Source organism: Aedes aegypti, chromosome 2 (assembly GCF_002204515.2).
Source record: "Aedes aegypti strain LVP_AGWG chromosome 2, AaegL5.0 Primary Assembly, whole genome shotgun sequence".
Classification (NCBI taxonomy): domain Eukaryota; kingdom Metazoa; phylum Arthropoda; class Insecta; order Diptera; family Culicidae; genus Aedes; species Aedes aegypti.
Genome location: NC_035108.1, coordinates 400679450 through 400705529, shown reverse-complemented (window position 1 = coordinate 400705529; position 26080 = coordinate 400679450). Strand labels below are relative to the sequence as shown.

The window sequence follows — 26080 nt, the reverse complement described above, 5'->3', positions numbered from 1 at the left end:
CTGGGCAGTGCTTCAAGAAAGCCCGAGTAGTCGTCAGTTGTTTTCCCTCACGGGTCGCGCGCCTATTTTCTCTGAGTGCTTTTATATAGCAAACGACTGAAGCTGAAAGAGGATTGTTGCTGCTCAATGATGACGGATCAATTGGTGAGCTCGTTTCATGCTACTGTTCCTAATCTATAAAATATGTATGACTGTACCGTTAATCGTTACAACGGTGAGATGTAAATATGATGTTTCAAAAAAATATGTATGGTTCGGCACTGTGAGTGTCGACATAAACTCTGATTCATAAATTATTTATGTCTAATTTTTTTTTATTCAATACACCTTCTTCTTTTTACCTTTATTTTTGTAATTGAAAATTAAACTTTGAATGGTTCGACACTTCAAGTGTAGACTTCCGAAAGGTTCACTTTATTCAACAAACTTTGAAAGGTTCGTCACCTCAAGTGTCGGCATATTTTTTCTCTACATAGATATTGTTCATATCAAATGAAAATATTATATTTACATATAAGCATGTTTATATCTCACAAATAATTATTTATCATGGTCTAATCGCTTATCAAAGTGAATCCTGTGACCCAACGATCCTTCCCATTAACAAACATCCCTCCCAGTAACCTTTGTGGAGATGCAGAGGCAAACACGGTCTCCAAATAGCAAAGGTTACACACTAACATTCCTTCCCCCAATCCCACCTGACTGCAAGGACGTGGCCGGCGCCGTTATTGACCATGTATAAATAGAGGCACTGAATTATGCACACTGAAGATGATTATGGCCAATCCCAGCCGAACTTCTAGTTGATTCTTTGTGCATTTTAACTGACTTCGGTCAATCACGGAATAGCAACCATTGATATGTGTAGTCAGTAGACAGTTTCACAAAAATCAAAATTTCTGGGATTCAACCAGTCACCCCCAAGTCCTAGTTGCAATACTAAAACAAACTACCAGACAAATTTTCATCCAATTTGGAGAAGATTAGGAGGTGCCTCAAGTCGAATTTGTGTTTTTTGGCTATTTTTTACATTCAAAAAATTCTAACAAGAATTTGGAAAAATGAAAATCAGAATGAATACCACTAGTTGAACGTATTATTAGTACTTTACAACTTTTGAGAACACTGTATGCCAATTAGAGATGGTTTTGACCTCATAAAATTGATTTCTGTTCATTAAAGTACCTGTAAAACATACATTTCTCTACAGTTTTTGTTCTACCAGATTCTAAAACTCATGCCAAATCATAAAAGCTCAATCGTAGTATCATTCCTTTGTCATTTCTGAACATTATTGTAGTACATAATTTTTGTATCCGAATTACAGATAAATTGTAAAAAATCGTCGGAAATACGACATTCCTCATTCCCCTGCATTTAGATTTGCTGCCAAATGGCGCAATTGCTGACATGCTTAAAAATTGAACAAAGTAGCTTTGCTTTTTCAATGATGGATGATGATTGAAGTAAACATCTAGCAAATGTCATCAACGCAGTCGTGTTTCAAACAACATTCGCATTTGATGCCAAGCATTTACAAATGTGATATAGCCCCGAGGTCAAGCTTCTCGACTACTGATCTTGAGGATCAGAGTTTGATAACGGGAGTTCATTTAGAGTGCTCTTTTTTTTAATGGACCAAATGACTTGAGGCCAACAAATTTCATCACGATTCATTGTTCAAAAGTGTATCTTGTAGCTGAGTCTTAATCAATAGAACTCACAAAAATCTCCCACTCCTAAGTTAATGAAGAGAAATGCTTAAGTAGTGATTTGCGCCTTTAGTCCTTTTTCTATGCTGCATATAATAAACATTGGTTTCACTCGAAAAAAAGAATCAAACTCTGATCCTCAAGATCGGTAGTCGAGAAGCTTGACCTCGGGGCTATATCACATTTGTTAACGCTTGGCATCAAATGCGAATGTTGTTTGAAACACGACTGCGTTGATGACATTTGCTAGATGTTTTCTTCAATCATCATCCATCATTGAAAAAGCAAAGCTACTATGTTCAATTTTTAAACATGTCAGCAATTGCGCCATTTGGCAGCAGCTCTGAATGCAGGGGAATAAGGAATGTCGTATTTCCGACGATTTTTACAATTTATCTGTAACTCGGATACGAAAATGATGTACTACAATAATGTTCAGAAATGACAAAGGAATGATACTACGATTGAACTTTTATGATTAGTCATGAGCTTTAGAATCTCGTAGAACAAAAACTGTAGAGAAATGTATGTTTTACAGGTACTTTAATAAAGAGAAATCAATTTTATGAGGTCAAAACCCTCTCTTATCGGCATACAGTGTTCTCAAAAGTTGTAAAGTACTAATAATACGTTCAACCAGTGGTATTTATTTTGATTTTCATTTTTCCAAATTCTCGGTAGATTTTTTTGAATGTAAAAAATAGCCTAAAAACACAAATTCGACTTGAGGCACCTCCTAATCTTCTCCAAATTGGATGAAAATTTGTCTGGTAGTTTGTTTTAGTATTGCAACTAGGACTTGGGGGTGACTGGTTGAATCCCAGAAATTTTGATTTTTGTGAAACTGTCTAGTAGTCAGTCTAAGCTAAGCTAAGCTAAGCTCTACTGAATTCAAATCACATTAAAAGAGAAGCCTCAAAATCTGAGCCAAAAAAAAATAACAATTAGAGGTGGCGCAAGCGTCTTGAAGGTGAATTTTCAGGTTATAAAAAATGGCCTTCAGTGGAAATAACTTTGTTATTTTTCAACCGATTTTGTAACTTTTAGCATCAATACCTTCAAAATTATATTTCTGAAAACTTTGTAGAACACCAAATTTGTTTAAAATCAAAACAAGTTTTAGTTAAAAGTAATTTATTCCAATTTTTTTTCCAAATTTTACTATGAATTTCAATTTAGTTTGACCATATCTCCATGATTACTCACCCAATTCCAAATCTTTTTACATGCTTTTGAAGCTAATTCAATTGGTTTCAAACCTTTCATATATCACATTTCCCTAAAAAATATCTCGACCAAGTTATTCAGCAAAAAATGCACAAAAACGTGCCAGTTGTTTTCAAATTTTTGCCAATTAAATATTATTTCTATCAGCTTCAGAGATAATATTTAATTGGCAAAAATTTGACTGGTTTTTCTTATTTGTTAAACCTTTTAGAAAGACTTTTCAACAATTTTTAAATAAAATTGAAACAAAAATATGCTTACAAATGTAAAAAAATATGTGCACTATTCAATATGTAATTAAGGCAAGATGCTTTTTAAATATGAGTTTTTTAGAAAAAAAAAATGCAATTTCCGGCGATAAGGACTTAAATAATCCAAAGAAATTTGATTTTTTCATAACAAAATCATGTTTTTGGGTAGTTTTTGTTGAAAAACTAAGTCAAACCCGTTTTTTGGAAAAACAACAGTGAACAGTTTGAAAACAACTAAATTTGCTTCAAAACCATGTAAAAAGATTTGGAATCGATTTAGTATTTATAAAGCTATGGCCAAACAAAAATGATTTGTTTAGCAAAATGAAGAAAAATTTGAATAAAAGTATTTTTTACTGAGACTACAGTGAAACCTCCATGAGTCGATATTGAAGGGACCATCGACTCATGGAAATATCGAGTCATGGAACAGCAATCCTTTGGAAAGTGGCTTCTAGGGACCATCATAGTAACCATGAAATTCTGTTTTTAGTATGGTTCCATGAGTCGATATCGAGTCATGGAACATCGACTCATGGAGGTATCACTGTAGTTTCGATTTTAGACAAATTTGATGCTATACAAAGTTTCCATCAATTTAATTTTGAAGATAATGATGCTAAAAGTTTCAAAATTGGTTGAAAAATAATGAAGTTATGGTGACTTCACTGAAGGTCATTTTTTATAACCTGAAAATAGACCAATTCCGTCAGATCTAACCCATAGCTTTTGTATTTTTTTTCGAAAAACAATAATTTTTAATGAATATTAACGCTTTCAGATTTTGTTTATATACACTCCTGATTTTCTTATAAATTTTTGAAAACATGGATATTCACCACATTTTGAGATAAAACTCGTCGTGGGTCACAGTTACTTCAACCCTATGGGCATTCAAAGTGGAGATTTTTCCACAACGTTCATTAACACCCCTGCATTGAATGTTTGTAGACATGATGAAATGTCAAAGCCCACCGTTCCCACAAGCAACAGAACTGAATCGCTCGCCCATATAGAAAAAATGAGTAGCAATTTGTTTCGTTTATTGTTTATCGAATTGCTATTTTTTTGCCTCAAACAGTCTCCGGAATGATAAGGACTACCCGAAAAATGGTCATCACCATAGGAATGCAAGTACGAAATCCTTCAAGACCACAATAAACATCGCCTTCATCTCGTTGCCTGAAGCTACTATGGTGCTCCGTGTTAGTCCTCGAAATGGGTTCCGAGAAGGGTCCTGCTTGTTTACGGTTTTGCGACCGGCGGAATATAGCGCCGAAGATTTTACTGTGCGGTAGAATATTGTTCTAATAGATACCAAGGGGATTTCCGGATCAAAAGATAAAACAATCGAGGAGCTCTTGCAACCTCGAAACGGGAACTCTTCCGGATTGGGATCCAACAGATTCAAAAACGATAAACTGAAACGCAGTGAAATTTTTGTCGCCAGTTCTCCACTGGCCACAAAACCAGGAGAGAGCAGGACCCTTGTTTAGAACCATTCAACCGGAACACCACAGCAGCTACATGCGACGGATATGAAGGATCTTCTCGTGATGGTTCTCTTCCACCATCAAATTGTGTAGTAGAACATTGATGATGGCAAATGTTTGATTAAAACAAAAACGCGGAAATATGCATGCTGGCGTAATGAAATTGATGGCTCCGCTGAAGAACTTGTTAACATAGAAATTTCGACGGCCAGCACCAACAATAAGGATTCCGGGATGGATGTGGGGATTCCAGCCACTGTGGAAGTGGCATAGTAGGAGGAGATAGATGTTGCTAGACATAACCTCCAAACTTCAAATAAAAAAAATGTCAACGATTCCTGCAGTGAATGACAACTCCTTATAACAAAATGTAAACAATTCCTGCAGGGAATGTCCAAGAGCAGGATAGTTAGTTGACCATGACGGAAGAGCAACAGAGATAGCGTTTGTTTTCGTGACGTCACCGACGTCACCATGCACAAATTCGAAGATCAACAAGGTGTAGACCGCGGAGGAACAGCTGATCAAAATTCATCAGGCGGCATCCACAAATTACGTAACGCTCTAGGGGGAGGGGGGGAGTAGGCTCAAGCGTTACGACTCATACAAAAATTTAAAAAAAAATCATACAAAAAGCGTTACGAAGGGGGGGGGAGGGGGTCAAAAATTTCCAAATTTAGCGTTACGTAATAAATGGACGCCGCCTCTCAACGTGGAGATAAATTCATAGAGGAAAAAGGGGTTCCTTAAAACATCAGAGAGATATAAATTCTAAGAGACCGTGGAGTGAACTAGTGTGCCGCCAGTTTTTCGTTGTTTTTCAATAGTTAGAGGCTTCAAAACATATGAGTTCCTTTGGAGAGTTGGTCCAGTAAATTAAAAGAAAGCTTACGAGCAAATAAAATTTTTTCACGGAAATGGTCTATTCACCTTCAAGATGCTTGCGCCACCCCTAAATGTTAATATTTTTGCCTCAGATTTTGAGGTTTCTTATTTAACGTAATTTAAATTCAGTAGAGCACTCGAATTTTTGGTTTTGAGAACTTTTGAAAAATAAGCCGCACCTTAATGTGCACGCATCTTGGTGTACTAAATACAGGTTGCGACAGGTCTTGGGTTAATCCATGAATTGTTTTAACGATTTTTCAGGGATCTCCCGAGAGTCTATGGATATCCATTAATTTGTATGGAAAAATTTCCGGGGATGCTCACAGCAATTTATCAAACAACATCTACTGAGTTGGCTTCTTGTTGAATCATGGATAGAATAATCCTTTGACTGTCCTACTCAGCTATTTTTGTCCGTAGGACATGTGCTACATGTTCTACCCACTTGTGCCGCGTCAGGGTCCAAAATAATTGAGTTGAAGAATTTTGTTCGTAATATTTTAGCCTACTATTGAATTAAAATCATTGCATTAATGTCGCTGAAGTACAGTTTAAAATGTATATTACAATTTTGGAGACGAAAGCAGAATTACGTAGGTCTTAAATAGTTCCAAAGAACTTTGATCACACTAGATACTTTCAAATTTATCTATTTACATTACTAAGGTTTAAAAAATAACTTACGATAATGGATGCTGGTATCAACATGGATATGATGGTTTTAACGGTGTGTTATTTTGATTAATTCATTTAAATTTTCTTCCAAACTTTCAACGTCTTTGGGTCAACTTTTTTCAAAGGTTGTATGTTAAATCTCCTTAAATTGATTTCTATACCGCAATTTGTTTCATGAAAATCCATTGAATAATGTCATAAAACGGCCTCCTGTTATGTATTCTATTATATTTACATTCTATAATTATAAGATTTTGTCCACAAATGTTTGAGAAACTAATACATATTTCCAATAAACTACACACTTATATTCGGAAATCTAGCTCGGTAAACGGACTGTCTTGAATTCAACAGCTGAGATATCGGTAATTATTAGACGAAACTTGTTAAACGTTTACCGGATCTTAGCTACATTCTGTTAGTAGTACAACGTGCAATCCTTCTACACCGGGCAGAGCATCTGCCATACCAGAGCATAAACCACATTGTGCGTTGTTTCAAAATGATGTGCTTTGATTGTTATTGTTATCTAATAAAACGCCATTCGAGAGTACCGCGTACTTTTATACATCGATCCGATTATTTACCCAGATTTTCCTGTCGATTTCCTTCCTACGGGCGCGTAATCCACTGAATCTTGTTCCACCAAACTTACACATTCGCCGATATCTCGGTAAAAAATAGGTTTGACGACATCTCGATTTAAAAGTACCTAGATTCGGTATTGAAAATTATAGAATTCTTAGCTTTTCTATTCTACGTGATTCATTTTGCTGAGGTTGGTGAAATAATTTGAGCACAGACAAACAGACGTATCACTAGCAACAATTTCCTTTAAAATCCATCGCCCACTTCACAAATCATCATCTGGTGGCCATGTTGCACGAAATGCGATTATGTGTCCTGCAGATGGCACTAGTGAGAAATGTCAAACAGGGAGGAAAACAATACACGCGCATTTTTGTTGTGAGATATGACTTAAGATATGATCGTTGGAAATCTCATTAGTGTTACGTCTGTTTGACTGTGATAAGATAAGATAATCCAATAAGCAAGAACGACAAGAAAACAGCATCGAAGCAAATCTCCGAGATGCTCTTGGTAATGAAGAAGCCAGTATTGATAAACTTTTGAAATTTTTACACGATACTGAATTGTTCAAAAAATTAGAATTTAAATTGTTAAATTGAATTTTAAGGTCCAACACGAATGCACCCTGCTGGTGTAAAGTGTCATAAATACATAAACAAACAAACAATATGCTGGTACTATTACAGTTATGTTTGTTTGAGATTATGAAAGATTATGTTTGTTCAAGTCTTCATGGGTAAATATGAACCTTCTTCATAAATCTCCGAGAGATCTTTGGTTACGTTTGTAGATTTTTGCCTTTGCTAAAATAAGTTTTATGATTACCGTAAACAACACAGAGTAACATAAATGACATTTTTGCGTGTCTCAAGGATCAAATTATGTGTCTCTGGTAGATTTTCGGTCGCTGAATTTGATGCCGTTCTCAGCAATGTTCCAGCACGTCACAATTTTTAGTTACAGGTCGCCAAAGTTGTATAAAACACAGCACGATGGGCCTGGGACGCAATCTGGCGGGACAAAATTAATAACTCGGTAACGAAGCGTTTCCGGTATTTGGTGTCTTCGGCAAAGTTTTCTGTAAAAATGAGGACCATCTACTGACATGAACGGATAGTTGTGACGTTCTAGAGACTTAGCATGCTCGGCAAAGTTGTTCATTTTGAAAAAATAAGCAACTCTTTCGAAGACGTCAAAATTCCACAGCCTACTGTTTTCGAGTTATTGGTAAAATTAGATAAAATTAATGAAAAAAATATTTTTTCACCGAATTTGACATTTTTCCTAAGAACCATGTCATATAATATTTTTTGCTGATAAATGATAACAACTACAAGCTCTGGTAGAAAAAAAAATAATAATACGACGCATAAAAATTAAAAAAATAATGAAAAAACTTGAAAAATAGAGCAATTTTTGAACCTTAAAATCTCCAAAAGCGCAAAAAATCGCAAGCTCAAATTTTCATGCAACATAGAACAATTCTTAATGAAACGGATGTCAAAATTTCAGAGAGGTATATTTTGGTGTTAAATTTCATGAGTCAATTTGAAGGGACGATCGACTTTTAGAAATAACGAGTCATGGAATAAAAACTATCAGAAAACTGTTTAAAAAAGTCATCATAGTAGCCATGAAATTCAGTTTAAGAGCAGTTCCTTGAGTTGATATCGAGTAATGTAGATGGAAGTGTAGATTAAAACCAGGTCCGTCACACTCGGGCTCAGATTGGGTACCACTTCTAGTACTGCATTTGGTCCCTCGGTAGTACAAAAGGTACCCAAGTTTGACAGATCGCAGCACACTTTTCACGGCATTCTAGATTACTTTATGAGCCATAAAATTTTGGGCAACTGCAAGGAACATGGGGGTCTTTAATTTGTCTTTGTTAAAACTGGGTACATATTTGTTTTTCTTCAATAATTCAAATGATATAGTATGTCATGAAAAACTTGATCATGTGTCAGTTGATTATTGTCATCATTGCTCGAGGTGAGCAATTTATTTTGTGAGTGTGTTACTTTTAATACGGAAAATCGAATTTTAAAGCACATTCATGTCAATATCTCTAAATACTAAAATTTCAGAGCGCACAATCCCTTGTCCGGAGCTTGTAGATTTGTTTTAAAGCGGGAAGAGCGTTGATCCTTGGATGTTTCGAAACAGAGGATACAGATCAAAGGTATCAATTTGGAGATTCCTTCGATTTTGAAAACTTATGTTGTTTAACCTTAAATATGTGTTTAATCACCGGATTTTCTTGAATTTTGAGCTTCCGGTAAACTGTAAGAGAAGAATTTGAGATGAAATCCAAAGCCAGCTTGTACTCTGAGCAGATATAATAATTTCATGGCATAATAAAATATTTTTTCCCGTTAATTTTAAAATACACCTAAATATTTGCCACGAAAATATTAATAGCGTAATGGAAAGAAAACCGTAATAAAATAAAAAAAATATCAAAAACACCAAAATATACCTCTCTGAAATTTTGACATTCGTTTCATCAAATATTGTTTAATGTTGCCTCAAAATTTGAGCTTGCGATTTTTTGCGCTTTTGGAGATATTAAGGTTCAAAAATTGCTCTATTTTTCAAGTTTTTTCATTATTTATTAATTTTTATGCGCCGTATTATTAAAAAAAATTGCCCCAGAGCTTGTGTTTGTAATATATTTATCAGCAAAAAATATTATATGACATGATTCTTAGAAATAATGTCAAATTCGGTGAAAAAAATCGTTTTTTCATTAATTTGGTCTTCTTCTTCTTTCTGGCGTTACTTCCTCACTGGGACAGAGCCTGCTTCTCAGCTTAGTGTTCTTATGAGCACTTCCACAGTTATTAACTGAGAGCTTACTATGCCAATGACCATTTTTGCATGCGTATATCGTGTGGCAGGTACGATGATACTTTATGCCCTGGGAAGTCGAGAAAATTTCCAACCCGAAAAGATCCTCGACCGGTGGGATTCGAACCCACGACCCTCAGCTTGGTCTTGCTGAATAGCTGCGCGTTTACCGCTACGGCTATCTGGGCCCTTTTGCCAATTACTCGAAAACAGTAGGCTGTGGAATTTTGACGTCTTCTAAGGAGTTGTTTGTTTTATAAAAATGAACAACTTTGCCGAACATATCAAATCTCTAGAACGTCACAGTAAAAAGTTAGATTGTGGCGCCACCTTTGCGGACGATTTACGAACTATCCGTTCATGTCAGTAGATGGTCCTCGTTGTTACAAAACACTTTGCCGAAGACATCAAATATCGGAAACGCTTCGTTACCGAGTTATTTATTTTGTCCCGCCAGATTGCGTCCCTGGCCCATAGTGCACAGGTTTTATGAATGTTTACATGAAATTTAAAGTATAATTTATCAAACTTTTTTGTGATTCAATCCACCAATCATGCCAAATAGGACTTGAACTTTCAATTTAGATATAATTTGATTGTAAACTTTACCATTATATTCAGTTTAAATCGATTTTTTAAACATACTTACAGTCTCCATACAAAATTCTTCGTTTCTCTTATATAGTATAAGACAATACTTTTCAGAACTATCAAAAAATAACATTTTACCAGTGAAAGAATTATGAACTTTGTTGAAAAGTATTGTTTAACACATGAAGTTTGAATTTTGTGACAAAAAAAGCAAATAAAATGCCACAAGTTGAAAAACTTGTATGCAAGTTGGCTGAAATCGTCAAATTTAGTATTTTTAACAGTCAATATCTCAAAAACTAGACGGCTATGATATTTTTGAAAACGGCAATGGCTTCAGCAACCCCTAATAAAGTAAATAGTAGTATTTTGATGCTTGAGACAAAAACGTGTTCCGCAGTGCAATTGGTGAACTAGAATCTTGGTAGAGCACATATTATTGACCCTGTTTGAATGTAAACCAAAATCATTTAATTCAGAAAGATCATTGCATACATGTGTGGATCATGTATTATATTCAAATAAGTATTTTGATAACCATAAATAGCTATTGGGTGCTGAGCTAGTTACTTAGCTGAACTAGCTACCACACGCCAGAAAGAAGAAGTAAAGAGCTATTGAACTCAAAACATGACCCAAGCATTGATCCTGTTGGTGTATGAATTGCAATGATGATAATTGATTACCTCTATAATTTATACTAACTTCTTGAGTTTGGTTCAACGCAATCTTTAATTTTTCGAATTTACAAAACAATCATGAACACTGTCTCAAACAATTTGAAGACCCCTGGTTAACTGAGCCTCGAAGGCCATTCGGACCACGCATCAAGGTCGTTTTTCGACATTCGATCGCGATTCAAGCAGGACCATGAAATTGCTTTTTTTGGTGCCGGCACAATAGAGAGGGCTCTATGTAAAAACCTACGTAGGAGTATACGCAACGCTCATTACGCGTAGCGCAGTTGGCCACTCTTGACTTTCAATGGTGCCGATGGCCATTGACTGCGCGACTAAAGTGTCCATTTTTGCTACTGTTCAGTTACAGCAAACGGCTTCGGCTTCGGTCGGTAAACTGGGCAGCGTCTACCTATAGTTACTGCTGACTGTTGGCACCATAAAAGAAGATCAATTATCCGGTGACGCGATGAAGTTGACGACGCGGTGTAGATTGATTGATCATGGTCCTTGTTTTGCGTTTTTTTTTATTTCTCACGCAAAGTTGATTGCTCTCGGAGAAGGTGTTGGCTGGTGCAAATTGGATTACAAATTGATCCGCGGCTGCTTGCAGCGGCAGGAAGGGACGGGATGGTGTTTCCTGCATGTCTTGATACGAGACATATTAATTGCACTTGTACTTGACCATTGCGGTTGAAACCGCTATATGTCCTTGGTAGGATGGTAACCACAATTTAAGTCGGATTGACACATTCATGGATCAACTATTCTAGTACACAGCTTTATAAAAAAATACATTTTTGGGTGACCCAAGTGTAGAGAATAGGGTTAGTACTAGCAAGCTTTGATTAAAGTTTACATACAATTTTAATTAAGATTAATCAAACATCTTAGTGATTTTCTCTTCAAATCAACGTTACATATTGAACATTATGCATCGAGCATGCCAAATTTGAATTAAACAGCTAATTTTGAATTCTCACTTCTCTAAAAGCACGTCGAATGCTTTAGGTAAAATATAGTTTTATCAAGGTTTTATAGACATATTAATTGAACTTGCCCTTGACCATTGCGGTTGAAATAGATATAAATCCCTAGCAATATTCGCAGCTTCAATTCAAGTCGGATTGACACATCCATTAATCAACTATTCTATTATTGGAAACATGGTGCAACAAAGATTCAAAAAATGCGCACAATTCGCCACTCACCAATAATCTACTAGAATTTATGACCGCTGGACGGTGGAACTGTTGCTGCAGGTGATGACTCGAGAATCCATTGGTCGTTAGTGCACTGGTTCTGTGACTACTGCTCGTACTATTGGCGGTGATGGCTGGAATGGAGTGTCCATTGCTAAAACTGCTACTGCTGGTGCTGGTGGTGCTAGTGCTGACACCATTGCTGCAGATCTCGGAATGCAGTGTGGAGGAGGACCAGCGTGACGAAGTTGTCTGTACGGTTTGGGCGCGGACCACCTGAAGCGAACCGGACGCTGTCCGGGCTTGAAGGATTTCCATCTGCTTTTTCTGCGTGTGCTGGGTGCTACCGTCCGGCGTGGACAGGTTGTGTGAAACCATCTGTTGGATAGAGGAGGTGGAGAATGGGGAGGTGAAACATAAATTCAACTGCATTGACTTATTTTTGAATAATTTGTAGGTCGTATTCTGTCAATTTCAGGGAGAGGACTACTCCTATTCAACTTATTATTGCCATTTGAATGGCTTTGGAAGGGAAATACAATGTGCTGAATGTTTTTAAGGCAAATACTGCTAGCTGGCAGAACAATCAATGCGAAGGTATTCCAACGAGTAGAGCACACAAAAATCGTGAGTAACTTTTTCTTTATTTCGAATACTTTTTACATTATTTTTCGAACCTTCTAAACATGCATTATTATTTTTCTTAATTTTCCAAACATTTCAGTGAAATGCCTTCATTTTCATCGCTATTAAATAAACAAAATTCTATTTATAATAAGTTCAAACAAATGTTGTCGACAGAAATATGAAAGCCAAAATATGTCCGTTGGTTTGGCTCGGCAGTCTAATTTAAAAAAAAAATCAAGCGAACTCAATTTTACTCGCTCCGACGTTGCGGCCCTGGATTGAGACCTTCTTCAAGGATACATTCGCTCTTGTTTAGTTTGCATTTTTTTTTTCAAATAAGACTGCCGGTCCAAACCACTTGACCCGTTATGGAATTATTCAGTCATCAATTCACTTTATAATGTTCTCAATGAATAATGAGTTGGTTCCTCACAGACTTCTGAGCATAACATTTATAGCTGAGAAAGATAGTACAAATTTAGGCAGATCCACCGGTAAATTGAAAGCTTACACAATTTAAGATAGGATTTTTATCAATTTCATTGAAAACTTGGGTAGGATTTTCCCAAAACGTTGTGCAAAATTGTAATTAAATCCACAGTAAGATTTCACAGATTTCTAGTTATTACTGAATCTTGGACTTTATCCTGAGAAAAAAATCTCACATAATTTTCAAAAATTGCTTACTGAACTCTGAACAGTCTTAAAAGGGGTTTGACAGAATTCCTAGAGCATTTTTTTTATCGAATCCAGCATAAGATTCACGCAAATTGCGAGACTTCATTCCAAGAAAAGTGCAAATATTTCTCAGTAAACAACTTCAAGGAGTTCTTAGTTGTTTTTTTTGTTAAGAATTCCACTAAGTATTTTTCTAAGAGTTTTGGAATTTTAAACCAGATCCTCTAAAAAAAAAAATATTCTCAAGATACTTCTTAATATATTACTTAAGAAGATTCCTTCATTTATTATTTTACTGTGGAATTACCCCGAAAATTTGAATGCGAAATCATTTAATTTGTTTCTCAGACTTTACTCCTGAAGCTCTTCTGATCGGCTTTAGGACACTTGGTGATCAAATTTGGTCGAATGACGTTTGGGCAAATGTTATTTTGTCAAAAGTACATTCAGGTGCAGGTCGTTAGGCCGAATGCCATTAGGCCGAATGTCATTAGGCCAAATGCCGTTTGGCCGTTAGGGGTCGTTCGGCTGAAAGGGTTAGGCCGAAACAACATTTGATCATAATAAATCTTCGAGCTGTTTAGTAGAACACCTATAAGTAGATGAAAAAACCGAATTTAGTACTATACCATTTAGTGAAATTAAATGGTATAGTACTAAATTCGGTGTTTTCATCTGATAACATTTGATCATTTACTACTTTTTCAAATGGCTAACACATTCATCAGTGTTTTTTTCCTTCTTTTAATTAAATCCATTCGACCTGAAAATTCATTCCGCAGCTTCTAGGTAATGCGAACTGTCCTGACTTATCCCTGTTACCCATTCGACTTTACGGTTCATTAGACCTATCGGCCATTTTCGGCCTGATGACCTTCCTGCCTAACGACCCTTTTGGCCTAACGACCCTTTTGGCCTAACGGCATTCGACCTAATGGCCTTCGGCCATCAAACATTAGGTGAAATGGCAAAGGTTTTTCAATTGGCGGAGAACATACATCTGAAGTTATGGAAGTAACTAAAATTTCGAGAATTGTTTAAATGAACTTTTCAAAAGTATTTTTTTTGCACATTGGCTGAAATATTTAGCTGTTCTCAAATATCATCATGCTTTGAATAATTGCTCAACAAGCAATTTCTTGGGTGGGTATGCGAAATTTCATATAAAGACGTTTCACGTAAGGACATTTGACATAATGTGAATTATGTGCCTTTTTAAAAATGCTGCTTCCATTATGCCGAACGCCTTTATGCGATTCGTCTTTATGCCAAATGGGCTACTCCCTAATTTCAGTACTCAGCAATGTAACCAAAATGATTTTTTTACTTGTCTCGTTTATTTGGCAGGCTCAGGCGCCGTAGGGCATAACAGAGCCGAAATCTTTTCTTTTTTTTACATTATTTACATTTTGAAATTTGAACTTAATTTAAAAACTATGTTAGTTTGCGGAAGTTTTAAGGTTAGGGTAACAGGGAAGGAAAGCATTTTTCGGTATTTCTTAAGCTACTTAGACTACTAAGCTGATGAAGCTTGAAGGGACAGGATGTCCAGATCTGTAATTAAACTAAACAGAAACGGTTTGTGGGAGACACGACGAGAAGAGGACAATTTGAAGGGGAAAAAGAAAAACATCACCTTCTTTAGCGCCTACCTTAGCCAAAGAGTCCGCTTTCTCATTGCCCGGAATGGAGCAAAGGGAAGGGACCCAAGCTAGGGTAATAGTGTAAGAGTGATTTGACAAAGCACTCAATGCTTGGCGTATTCTATTCAGGAAGTACGCTGAGTGTTTCACCGGCTTCATTGACCGAACAGCCTACAGAGAGCATAGACTGTCGGAAAAAATGAAGAAGTTACGTTTCACTACCTATGGTCAATTGGCTTAATGATACATTCAAATAAATATCATTCCTTAAGTAAATATGCTAACGGTGTAGATGACTTCAGGCGAATGACAGGGTTTAAGGTAGAAGATTTGAATGGTTACGATGCGAACATCGAGAAATAGTTTGATCTAAACTAACTAAGCGAGAAAAATTTGACAAAACTCGGCTTGCTTCATTTGAGAAAGCTCATCTTGACTCGCAGAATAATCGTAAACAGCGTATCAGCGACAAAATACTACTTTCGACAATAATCGGACAAACGCAAAGCATCGTTACCGTACTAGGTAGATTTGACCGAATGTCCCTTCGACAAAATGTCGGTCCGATCAAATGTCATAAGCTTTCTACTGCAATAAAACGTCTTCGACCAAATGTCCATTAGACGAAATGTCCGTTCGACAAAACTTACTTTCGACTAAACATCATTCGACTAACCAGAGTTTCTCAACCGGTGGTCCGCGGACTCCTAGAGAGCCGTGACGAGCTCTCAGGAGGTCCGTGAAGACATTGAGAATAAGTGTCGTTTTACTTGATTAATGAATAAATGTGAGGAATCTGTTCCTTATATATTATTAACCAGTTGTAAATTTAACGTTTTGAAAATATGTTTAAGCCGCTGCCTTTTTTGATTATTTTAACTGTAATAATACTGAGCAATTTCCTTCAATGTAATTCTATCGGTTTCAAACAGCAAGCCAGAGATAATTACTTAACGCTCTAATTCAATTCAATGTGATCTTGAAAAAAGTTTTATTTTTGGCAGATTTTGCCAGCTTTCTGGTGATTTCTGATGATAACTTCAATTGATTCCTGGGAATATTTTTGTCGATAAGCAACAGGGGGGGTTTGGAATGCTGAGGAATGTATCTTATTCTTTGCACTTTTGTTTCACGTCGGCAGGATATTTTGAAAACTATTGAGCTCATATTTGGGCGTGTTTTTTTTTTCAAATAATGAATAAAATAATATGCTATAAGTCCACAGTCCGGGAAGTCTCTCTTCTGTGCCGCAGAGATGCATTTTGAACGCTCGTGTTCTGTGAGTGTTCGCAAATGTTCCTTCGATTGCTCGTGTTCGTGTTCAGCATTATGATCACTAGATTGCTCACGGAATCGTGATCTTTCATGCATTTATTAAGAGGAAAATAACCATCAATGTTTGACAAATTTTTAAAACCAGTTTTTTTTGCTCAAAACTTAAACAATGTTTATATAAATCTATCATTGCATCGCATTTGCTACCTGTAATGCAGTGATAGATTTTCATGAGGATATTTTTAAATTTGAACGAAAAAACTGTTTATTTTTATTTTTGATGATTGCTGATGATTGAATGATGGATTCTTGAGCCTTAAGTACTTCGACTCTTTAGTGCCATCAGGCTTCACCATACAATCTATCTAGATTTTAATACATCAATAATTAGCGAGTTGACAATCTGAAAGGAGCGTCCAACATAGCCTTGGTCCTCACAGGTCAATACCTCATGCTTCTACGGGTCCGCCCGCAAGACCGCAAGCTAAGGGTTCCGGAAAAATCATTCCGAAACGTTAAATATGTATAGCCGCATACACTGAATTTGCGGCCTTTGGTGAAACGTTGTGTAATATCAGAAAACAGTCCAGACCGAAGTCAGATTCATAGAAGCTGAATTGCGGTCGTATAAGGTTCATTCAAAAATGAGATCGTTTACAAAGCAAAAAACATTCAAACAGTGGATGTAAATCATTTGTGGTGCAAAAATTATCAAATCATATTTAAAAAATTGCGTCAGGTTTTCAACGAGTGATATAACAAGCTAACCTTGAATTGCACATTTATTTTTATTTAAACATGTTGAAATTATCCAAAGATTCGTATTTCTTGACGGAAGAGCACTCGAATGTGGGTCTGGAATGAGCAAAGTTATAGATATCGTCTTGAATACCGCTATCGTTGGGCCCATCTTGTTCCGTCGATTTTCAGGCGTTATTTTTGTAAATTATCAAATGTATGATGCTAGAACAAAAATTAATTTAGAAAAAAGCAATTAAATTATCACATAGTATTTTACCTTTCCACGAATCAATTATCGATGTATAAGAATATTTTTGTATGTCTAAATTTATTTGAGGGACAACATTGAATGACGGAAACGGTTGCCACGAGATGAACAGAGTACTGTGATCAAACAACGCAAATTGTTTGAACTTGAACACAGCTCTCGTGAGCACAAGCTTTGAACAGAACATGAACAGAACGCGTTCAAATGCATCTCTGCTGTGCCGTCGACATCCTGTATTTACAGTACAGAAAATACCTTAGAAACATGTAAAAGGTACCAAAATCATGGGAAAGAATATCGCTTGATATAGGAAGATAGACGAAACAGTTTTGAAAAAAACGCTTTAATTGCAAAGTTTCATCTCAATGTGAATCGTTGTTGTTCTTTACTCTAAAACTGGACATAACTGTGATTTACTGCATAGTTTCTGTGAATGATGAAGGTGCCCGAATGGGTTATCCTAGAGTGCCTGTAAACAAGAGTGACGTCATGTTCCAGTTTTGACAGGTCTCCTGCTCGATTGGAACGCGGATTTGTATGGAAATGACAGTTCGCCGCTGTTCCAATTTTTACATTGACGCCACTCTTATCTAGATCCACTCTGGGTTATCCTACTTGCCCTGCATTATTTTTCGTTGGATTTTGTCAACATTGTAAATGGAGGTTCCTTGTCATATTATTGAAAAAATGCTAGTGGCCAGAAATCTACATTCCTGGCTCAATTATTAGTGGACTCCTCCAAAAGATCATAGCAGAATTATTGCATTTGGTTGATTTCCAGAACATTCATCTTATGGGTCCGAGAGACGTTTGCAAAGCTTCAAATGGGGGTCCCAAAACCGAAAAGGTCTACGCAAAACCACTGGACTAAATATCACAAATTCTCAACAAAATTAACGGCTTTTGGACAATTGGTCGAATGACGTTTGGTCTAATGACATTTGGTCTAATGGCATTTGGTTGAAAGTACATTTGGTCGAATGGTCATTTGCTCGAATGGACAATAGGGCGATTCAAAATTCAATGTTTAAAAATTCAATGTCCCATATCTTCTTTACCATCCTTACCATAAACATAGTGTTCTGTGAAATTTTCAGCTTTTTCGGTGTTGATTTAAAGGTGGCCCAAAAACGATTTTATGGGAATTACTATGAAGAAATGTTGAAAAATGATCAAAATACGTTAGTACTGTAATGTAAGTACAAACTTATCATCCCATAGCGAAAACAAATTCTTCACACTTTTATGAAGATTGTTGCTGAAGAAACAAATCTCTTTTGCTAATTTTGTGTGAGATTTTTGAAGATGTTTGCAGGGCTATTATCCCATATGACGGTAGATAACAGCACATAAACTCATGGTTTAAAGAATGAAGAAAGCTGAAAGCTGAGAATTTTACAGAACACTATTTTTATGGTGAGGACAGTAAGGAAGATATGGGAGATTGGTTTTGCATTTTTTTAACCGCTCTAATGGACATTTTTTTCATAGAAAAAGTATTTTGTAATGGTTGATTCAAAAATCGTTTGGTTTAACAGATGTAAAACCGAGCTAGTATTTTTGTTCAACGGATGAACTTTGGATCTTAAATTCATTTTCGGCAAATAGACTTTTTATCAGATGTCAATAACGTATCTATCTACATTATTATTACCTACGCTTTACATCGCGGTTAGTATTATGTACTTGTGTCTATGTAGGATAAATTATTTTTGTCAATTTTTCTATTATATATTCGTTTTTGGATTGGAAGTTTGGACGTTTTATTTTTCCCAGTTCCAAATGCTATGAATTATGTTTTCCAAATTTATCGTAATATTAGGGTATTCTGTGTGTTCTCTGAAATAGTACTCCATAGGGTGTCCCAGAAAGATTGGGCACGAATTCAATAACGAGAATCACAACGCAAGCAGGGTTGTCATGTCTATTACGGCTTAAACCAGTCGACGGTGTTTAAAAAAAACCCTGAAGTTCGTAGTATGGTGGAAACAAGGCAACAGTGCGACGCAAAAAATAAAATCTCACTGTTATTCGTATTCACGCTTAGGAGAGTCGAAGAGTGCATATAAGAGAAAATGGAGGTGTGAAGGAGAATGTGGGATCGTGAAGGACTTTGCCCAGTCTAGCGTATTGCGGGTGGTGGGATCGAAGCCCACCAGAACGTTTCCATTATTTTTCACAATTTTACATCTCAATTTGTTCAAATTGACATTTGTGGCTATGAACTTCAGGTTTTTTTTTCGAGAATCACAATACTTATCTCTACTTATACTACGTATACAATACTTATACTCTTCATATTTTTTGTATTTTTCCTTGGGGCATTTTAAATGCTGTCTTTAAAATTTTGTTCGATAAAATAACCCTTTACATTGAAATTTTTGATTTTAGAAAACCAATTCTTATCTTGCCAGTCCAGACCCTACTCTTGTGCTTAGTTGGAAGTTGAATGGTAATGAATGATTTTTTTTAAAATGGTAAAATTCTAATCACTAATTCTACACTTTTGGGTAGGCAACACAAATTTCAGATTTTTACATGGTTTAACGGGTTAACAAAACCTTGGATTTGGCCCTTTTGAAAATTGACCACAGCTGAAATCGGATTTTAGGTTTCTATTCAAATTTCATATACAGATATTCCCAATAAAACAAGTGATAGTCTGATCATTTATCTTACGGCAATTATTCTGAGACACCCTATATTCATTGCTCAACATTGGAAACATAATAATCCGTTGAATTTATTATTCATTCCATAATATTTTCGTTTTCGTTTCGTTCAAAATATATCCCCAAAACCGATTGTATCCTCAAAATCCGAACCAATTCGCTCATTTGGTTAATATAACAGAATTTCTGTTAGATAGTTTAAAATTCCTTTGGAAATTGCCTACATTCAGGCGTTTTACGCGGAACTCTTGAAATTAAACTATTCATTATTTCCGTAAATAGTGTACTGTTAAGAATTAGACTAGCATATTCGGATGCAGGGAGCCCAAATTAGGTAAGTACAGTTGTTTTTATAACCAACAATAATCGCATTGATACACACTTAGAACAAATCATCGAAGTCGGTAATATATTAACCGAAATCTCAACAGCTGAGCGATCGGTAACCGGTTCGGTAAATGAAAAGATTACCGAACGGTCCGTAATTTGCGATTGGGATGTAATCTGTCAAAATTACTGAACATTCGGTAATGTTTTACCGAAAATCTGTAACTTAGGACCAGTGATATTTTCCTGGAAGGTTGTTTCTAACAAAAATAAGAACAAACGTATAAGATTATTCCACTACACTTTATTATCAGATTGACTTGAAGTACATTCGTATCACCTGGCTTGGCAATTATTGGGAACATGTCGATGCTATCAAATACGACCAAATGCAAAAAATTAAGCTGCATCGTGGCATCTTGGTGTAGGTAGTGCTGCTTAGAAGCAGCGGGTAGGCTGCAGACGGACGTGAACATGGGCTGTAAAAGATTTCAAATAGTATACGCAATATGATCTTAACATTTCACTTTATTTAGCTTACCGTATGAAAACAACATCCACTCTAAATCTTCAAAATTAATGTTTTGCGAGTAGCTACATAAAATTAAAAATCAAGCTCCACAGGTGAATACCGAAAGTTTTGTTTTGACGTTTCGATTGGGCCAGATTACTGAGCTGTCGGTAGTCTAACTCATAGCTTACCGAATTGTCAGTGTAATATTTTACAGACTTCGGTAATGTTGTACATTTACAAAATGTTCGGTAAATTTTTAGCCCAGCTTACCGAAATTCAGTAATTTTGCTAATGACGCACTGTCAAAAGCTGGCCATTTACCGATACATCAGTGATTTTATGAATTACAGATCGGTTTCGGTGAATTCGTTTACCGAACTCATAAAGTCTGTTTGAGTGTGTAAGTGATCAATTTCACCCCGAAATGGGTTCCCCCGATTTTTTATTTTAGATTTAATTTTTAGCACCAAAATCATATTTAGAAAATTTCGTTACATGAGCCAATGAGGCTCATCGTTGTACTTATTTTCCTACAATCAGTTGTTTGGCATTTACAATATTATAGAAAACAGATCAGAAAAACGGTGAAAAGTGATCAATTTCACCCGAAATTACGTACTGAACATATTTGCGAAGACGCCATCTTTCTAATTGGTCAGGCTACTGAGACATTCGCAGAACAAAAGTTTCATGCTCACTAGCGCCACCTTGACTTAAACAATGTTAGCCCTTGTGCTACTGAACAACTTTGCGGAAGACGCCATCTTTCCAAGTGGTCACCCAGACAACCAAAATGTACGTGTAACCAAATCACCTTTTGCTTTATGCGATGCTTATATGTGCAAAGTTTCACGTATAAGATGTCGCGAAAAAACCTTTTGCGTACAAAAGTGGAGGCGATTTACGTACATATTTTATATGATGAAACATAACATGAAATGCGAGTGTGTAGATTTTCTTGCGAATTGGTCTATACTCTTATGCGACTTTATTTATGATAACAAAGTTTATTTGACAGCTGCTACGGATTGATCCGACTTACTTTGTAAAACTATGCGGAACGAAACGAAATGTACATATGAACTCATAAAATAGCGTTTTATGCGAGAAAACTCATCGATCAAACGATTTCACCCACCATTTAGTGCGGGAGTGATGCAGTTTGTACAAATAAATGACTTTCGTCGTATACTGCTATGCGACTTCTGGTTGTCTGGGCAGGATCCTGAGATATTAGCAAAACAAAAGTTTCGTGCGCTGACTGATGACGTGATTCCGTATCTGAATGACCCCCGCATGTCAGCCTTTGTGCTTCTGAACAACTCTTCTGAAGACATTAACCTTGCAAACATCAGGATCTAGAGATATCATATGTTGCAAAGTTTGCATTCTTATCTCCAAGGATCACATGGTGCAAGTCAATAAAAAACGCCAAGTTCTCAACTAAACGGAAAATCATCAACTCAAGGTAAATCTTACTGAGCACAGAAACTTTGCCGAGGATAGTAGCTGTGCTACCTCTTAGGGCATACGAGATTTTCATCAACACCCCCAAATTGATGGGATAAGCCCTGGGTCTCCTATCACGCGGATTCCTATAACGCCCCCAACCATGAGTCTGATAGGAGACCTGACTGTATTCATGTTCTTTGTCTCGATCTTTCTATATCTCGATGGTCCCTTCGATATCTCGATATCGGATAGTCGACAGTATTGCTAGCTAAGAATTCTTGGAGTCCTTCCTGATTATGTTCAAGAGTGGTTGCATATGGAAATTTCTTGCATAGAAAAAAATTCAAAAGTGGTGCTAACGTTGTATCGGACTTCTAATTTAAGAGTAATCTTAAGAGAAATTCTCGGAGGAATTCGTGAATGTACTTCTGGAAGAATCCTTACAGGCATTTCCAAAAACTTCCCGTTGAGCTCACGCTAGAAAAATTCGAGATCTTGATGTAGTGAGAAGTAAGGTGAAAATAATGTCATCTGAATTTATTTAATTTTGTATAATGTATATATCATATTCTTTAAATTTCATGGAAAGGGATATTCACGTCTAGCTTCAAAATATCATTCCCATTGGAAATGGATAAATAATATTCCATTTTTTTAAACATAAACACTAGACTGATGCAAATTTTGAAATTTTTGCTCCCCTATGCTTAAACGGTGTCAATTATGATGAAAATCATTCTCCCAAAATTTGAAGTGATTTGGTTGTGCACAAGCCATTTGAAGTTTATATGGAAATTACTATGGAAAAGGCAAACTTTTTGTGTTCAATCCTCTAACTGCTAGTCATAATAATCTATGGAAAAGTGAACAAACTCTTCCCATGTGAAATTTTTCCAGCTACAACTTTGCCGAAGACCACATTTTGATGAGACGTAAGGATAATTTGTTATTATTGATAACAAAGTCTAAATCATGCTGATATGATCATTCCATTACTTTCAGAGCAACATTTCCTTTTTACTGTACAACATAGTAGCCTGGATTACTTTGATCTATTCTTCCCGCCAGGAGCTCTACTGTTGCCTGCTGAACAGTTGGTGAAGCATCCAAAATGCAAATCCACTTTATGATGATGAATAACAATTTATCAAGGCGTCCAATCAAAATGTGATCTTCGGCAAAGTTGTAGCTAAAAGGATTTCATATAAGAAGAGTTTGTTCACTTTTCCATAAAATATTATAATAAAGAGATAGAGGGCTATACACAAAATGTTGGCGTTTTCCATATTAATCTGCATGTAAACTTCAAATGGCTTGTGCACAGTCAAATTTCTTCCAAATCATTTCAAACTTTGGGAGAATGCTTTTTACCATAAGAGAAATCGTTCAAGCATAGGGGAGCCAAAATTTAATAATTTGCATCACTCCAATAAACACTTTTAGTTTGTTAGCAGGAAAATCAATGCAATGATTCAATACCAGAAGAACGCGCATTTCATGGGTTACTACTACTACTTCTTCTTCTTCTTCCTCTTCTTCTTCTTGGCATTACGTTCAGTGCCGTAGCGTGCGGTTGGCCAGGTTGGCATCCGCCAAGGGCGCCAACCGTCAGGGGGCGCCAAAATGAGCACATGGCAAAATTTTGGGACAAACATATCCAACGGAAAAAAATGAAAAACATATCAGTGAAGAATTGAAGAAAATCTAGTTTAAGTTTTAGCAGTAAAGCATCTCAAAAGCAGCGTTACTAAACTTCCAGATTTGTCTGGAATATTCTAAAGTTTTAAGTCTACATTTGACAAAAATCTAGAAGATCCAGATACAAATTTATAGTGACATTCTAAGGTTTTCCATATAAGACATAGGAAACCCAGTCTTTTCTTGTTGAAATTTCATACCCATCAACATTTTTGAAAAAAAAAAACAACCTGACATCCCTGTTTACATATTACAGAATTCATAAGTTGAAGATTCTTTTTAGAAGTACTTGAAATTATAAATATAAATAAATTTATATTTATTATTTTTTTAAATTTACTTTCAAATTCCAAAATTTAAGCAGTTAGGCTTTAACGATCTTCTTTCTCGGCTATTAGACCGTAAAAACTGTTTTACAAATAAATCTGATTTGTGACGTTCGAATGATATTTAAAATGAGAATGAGCTAGTAGCTTTTATCAATTATATTAATTTGATCACACTAGATCCTTCCGCAATTACGCTTTCTATACTGTTAATTGGTAAAACTACATTTCTTCAAACTTTGAGAAAATCGATAATCACTTAGATAGCTTAGATAGGTTTTCAAACACAGTTTTATTGTATCATCATATCAACAAAATTCTTTAAAATATATTCAAAGAACCTTGAAAAAAAATTTCATGCAATCCTAAACGCAAATTCTGGGAAGATTTTTTTTTATAAAATAATGAGCAGAAATCTTACATTATCTTGCGTAAGATTTTTACAAAATTTTGGAAAGTTTGATTACAAGATGCTCAGCAGGATCTCGCAGATTTAAGGAGCGGATTCTCGCACAATCCATGGCATAGGAAAACGTGAGTATTTCAGGCTCTAAGCAATGGTAGTATTTACAGGTAAAGTCTGCTTATATTTGGCTAAGAAATAAGTTTTTGAGCAAAGATGGCAACTTATAAATAAATAAATAAATAAATGAATAAATAAATAAAAAAAAAATAAATAAATAAATAAAACTTAAAATGATTTACAAATATCCTTCTGGTTCTGCCCAACAAATGTTCTCAAATTATTAATGTTTTCTAATAAGTCCTCGGAGATAATTTAAAAATTGACTTGGATGAATTTTAGTGATACAGTTAACTCTCCCTTACTCGATATTCCGTATCTCGATATCGAGTTAGAGAACCATAGTAAAAGTTGGTTTTCATGGCTAACTCGATGGTCCCTTGGCACGCAATTGCACTGCTTTTGTGTTCTGTAACTCGATACCTCCCTAACTCGATGGTCCCTTCAATATCGAGTAAGGGAGAGATGACTGTACTAATAAAAAGTAAAAACATAGGGAAATTTTTAGAGCCTCAATTTTTTTGAGATGAATAAATTTGTGCTGAAAATTTTATTGACAGGATCAACTGCCGATTTCTACGGAAAAACTGTAGAAACAATCTAAAAAACTACGCAAAAATGAATGATTCAATAATATAAATAAGATTCCTTTAATTAACGTTTTTGGAGCCTCTAACAAATTCTAAGCTTTTGCTCATTGCATTTCACTAAAACTTCAAACTAATTGTCTTATGTATCAAGCACTATCTGCGGTTTTTTTATAAACATGCATTCAAATTTTGGAATTTCGTCTAAAAATTATCTTGATAATATCACCAGACGGTTCTTTTATACAAGATATGTTAGCTTTTTACGAACAGTTTCATAAACTTCAAATTTTAGTAAAGCAGTGAGATTTAGCATGATACTCTTTCAAAACGAAACCTCTAGGATTTTTTTTTCAATATATTTAACGTAGGGGAAGGGGTAGTAAAATGAACACCTTAAGGAAATCGTCTTGTTTCTGATAGAAAAACGAGAATTTTTTATAGTTCTATCGCACAACATAAAAAATAAGGATGTAATCTATAGTAGCGACATGGATTCAGATTAAAATAGCTAAATTTTTACATATTTCCATAGCTCTCAAAAAGCTATGCAAATGTTCATTTTATCTGCACTATGTGGGTAAAATGA

The 26080-nt window shown here is 35.7% G+C and overlaps 1 protein-coding gene across 3 annotated transcripts in view; it reads right to left on the bottom strand.

Annotated features, from left to right (window-relative positions):
• LOC5577896 (serine-rich adhesin for platelets) overlaps window positions 1–26080 on the bottom strand; it is a 404297-nt gene that overhangs the window by 61800 nt on the left and 316417 nt on the right. For all 3 annotated transcript variants that reach the window (XM_021847139.1, XM_021847138.1, XM_021847140.1), the window contains exon 3: window positions 12170–12538. In XM_021847139.1, the coding sequence (XP_021702831.1) occupies window positions 12170–12538 (369 nt within the window). The remainder of the gene's footprint in view (window positions 1–12169; window positions 12539–26080) is intronic.